Genomic DNA, 2,152 nt, shown 5'->3' with positions numbered 1-2,152 from the left:
AACGAATTTCCGCTGCGCTCTACTGTGAACATCTCCTTGACTGCCCTGCTTTTCCTCCCCCTAGTCTGGGTCTCTGACTGAAGCAGTGCCCCGGCCTGGCTAGTGGCTCGCTGCCGACGGCCGCGGTGACCATCAAGAACCAATGGGGGTACATATACATTTCAGGCGTCGTTTGGATTATCGTTTCCATTACAAATACCCCCGTAAAACTAATACAGACCTCAGCCCGTCGTTTTGTTTTTGACCTGGAAATAGCTCTTGGCCTGTAAGTTACACGTGTAAATAAATTACACCCGTATTCAGTTACATCCATACCAATCGCGGCCTCAGAGAGAGGTCCTTTGGTGGACGACGAAAGACATCAGGAGATGCGGCTGCCGACGATCATGCCGTGCTGTCCTCGGTGAAAGTGAAACGGCCACCACTTAGCCGTCCTTTTCCGATTCAGAAATCAGAATCCCATCTTCCTATCCCGGACCTTGGCCGGATCTCGCATGGCAGATGCAGCGCATCATCGATCTTCGTATGTTGACGCTTCGAAAATGCAGCACTGCTTGCTTAGCGACCGGAATTGCGCGGCTCTGAATCTGAATAACCCGAGGAAGAAGCCACGGGCGCCGGCGATCGCCGGATCTATATATACGCCTACGTTATTCGTCTAGATGCATCGGTAGAGTGGTAAATTAGCTGGAGATCATCCAGAGACATACTGAAGCAGGAGCCAGGGATAACGCAAACCGGTTAGGATACCGATCGATCATAGGTGGAACTGACACTGTGACACACACCGTAACAAGGCTCCAGCTAAGCAGACGCAGACGCAGGCCGGCGAGAGTGGCACTGCGTCGCTCGCTGCTGACCGACACTGGGCGTCGACCCGACCCGACAACACTTTTATTTAGCCCACGTCACGCGACCCCGCGCATAGCACTCCCACTCCACACCTAGTAAAAAGTATCATTCCACTCCACTCCACTGGCTGACTCAGCATCACGCCGTGCCACGTAGGAGCACACGGCCGCCGCCGTGGAAGCTGACCCGGCCAGCTCCTCCTCCGCGCGCGCCGGCGCCTCACACGCTGACGCTGGCCACCGCGGCGGCCGGCTCCTCTGCCGCGGCCGCGGGCGCCTCCTCCGGTGCAGCCGGTGCCTCCTCGGCGACGGCCGGTGCTTCTGGCTCGGCAGGAGGCGCGGCCTCCTCCTTCACCTCCTCGGGCGCCGCTGGCTCTGCCTCAGCCACGGCCTCCTTGGTCTCTGTCTCGACCACGGCTGGCGCCTCTGTCTCTTTGGGGGCCTCGGCCTCCGGCTCGGCCGCAGCTGCTGGCTCGGGCTCCTTGGCCTCCTCCGTCTCAGCGGCGGCAGGTGCCACCTCCTTGGTCTCCTCGACCTCGACGGGGGCAGCAGGCGCCTTGACCTCGGCCTCGGCCGGCGCGGGGGCCTCCTCCGTCTTCGCGACCTCCTCGGCGGCGACGGGCGTCTCCACCGTGGGCGCCTCCTCCGTCAGCGCGGCCGTCGGGTTCTGGACCTGCACGACGCACAGTTACGTCCATTAGCACCACGCACATGTCAAGACGTACACAAACCGATCTAGCTCGAGGTCGAGCTCGATCATGATCACCCGTTCGTTCGTCAGATCACACATATAATAAGCAGATCAAAGGATGAAGAACCCATCGAAGCGATCATCGATCAGAGCACGTGAAAGAGAATAGACGATCGAGACAAGCTATACGTACATCAGCGGTGGCCATTGCCGTCGTGGATGCAAGAAAATGCCCGGAGTGGCAGAGGCTGGCTAGCTGAAGCTAGTGCTACCGTGATCCACCGAGCCTGACGTGACTGATAGAGAGTGTGAGGCGTATGTGTCTGTGTGGAGCAATGGGTCGGGGTGGAGGGGCTATTTATATGGCCACCCGAGGCCAAAACGGGGAGAACACAAACGAAAATCAAACGCCAAAAAATGATAAAAATGAAAATGAAACGATCGATCGATCGATCGAGAAAGTAAACAAGTCGAGTCCATGTCATGATCATCGGGAATCTCGGGAGCTGTGTGTGCAAATAAACACGTCCTGACGCCGTGCGGTTGTACGTGCGTGTCATGCCATCGAAGTAAAGGCGGCCCGTGAGTCATGACACTATGGAAAGAGTCC

At 57.9% G+C, this 2,152-nt stretch overlaps 1 protein-coding gene across 1 annotated transcript; it reads right to left on the bottom strand.

Annotated features, from left to right (window-relative positions):
- Positions 1-728: 728 nt before the first annotated feature.
- On the bottom strand, positions 729-1,895 carry LOC123112381 (skin secretory protein xP2). The gene is made up of 2 exons (XM_044533351.1): positions 1,736-1,895; positions 729-1,524 (listed from the first exon to the last, which is right to left on the bottom strand). The coding sequence occupies exons 1-2, from the start codon at positions 1,748-1,750 to the stop codon at positions 1,072-1,074; spliced, it is 468 nt and encodes a 155-aa protein (XP_044389286.1). The 5' UTR covers positions 1,751-1,895; the 3' UTR covers positions 729-1,071.
- Positions 1,896-2,152: the final 257 nt, after the last annotated feature.

The sequence above is a fragment of the Triticum aestivum genome, chromosome 5B (assembly GCF_018294505.1).
Source record: "Triticum aestivum cultivar Chinese Spring chromosome 5B, IWGSC CS RefSeq v2.1, whole genome shotgun sequence".
NCBI classification, from domain to species: domain Eukaryota; kingdom Viridiplantae; phylum Streptophyta; class Magnoliopsida; order Poales; family Poaceae; genus Triticum; species Triticum aestivum.
This window is presented reverse-complemented; position numbering and strand designations above follow the sequence as displayed.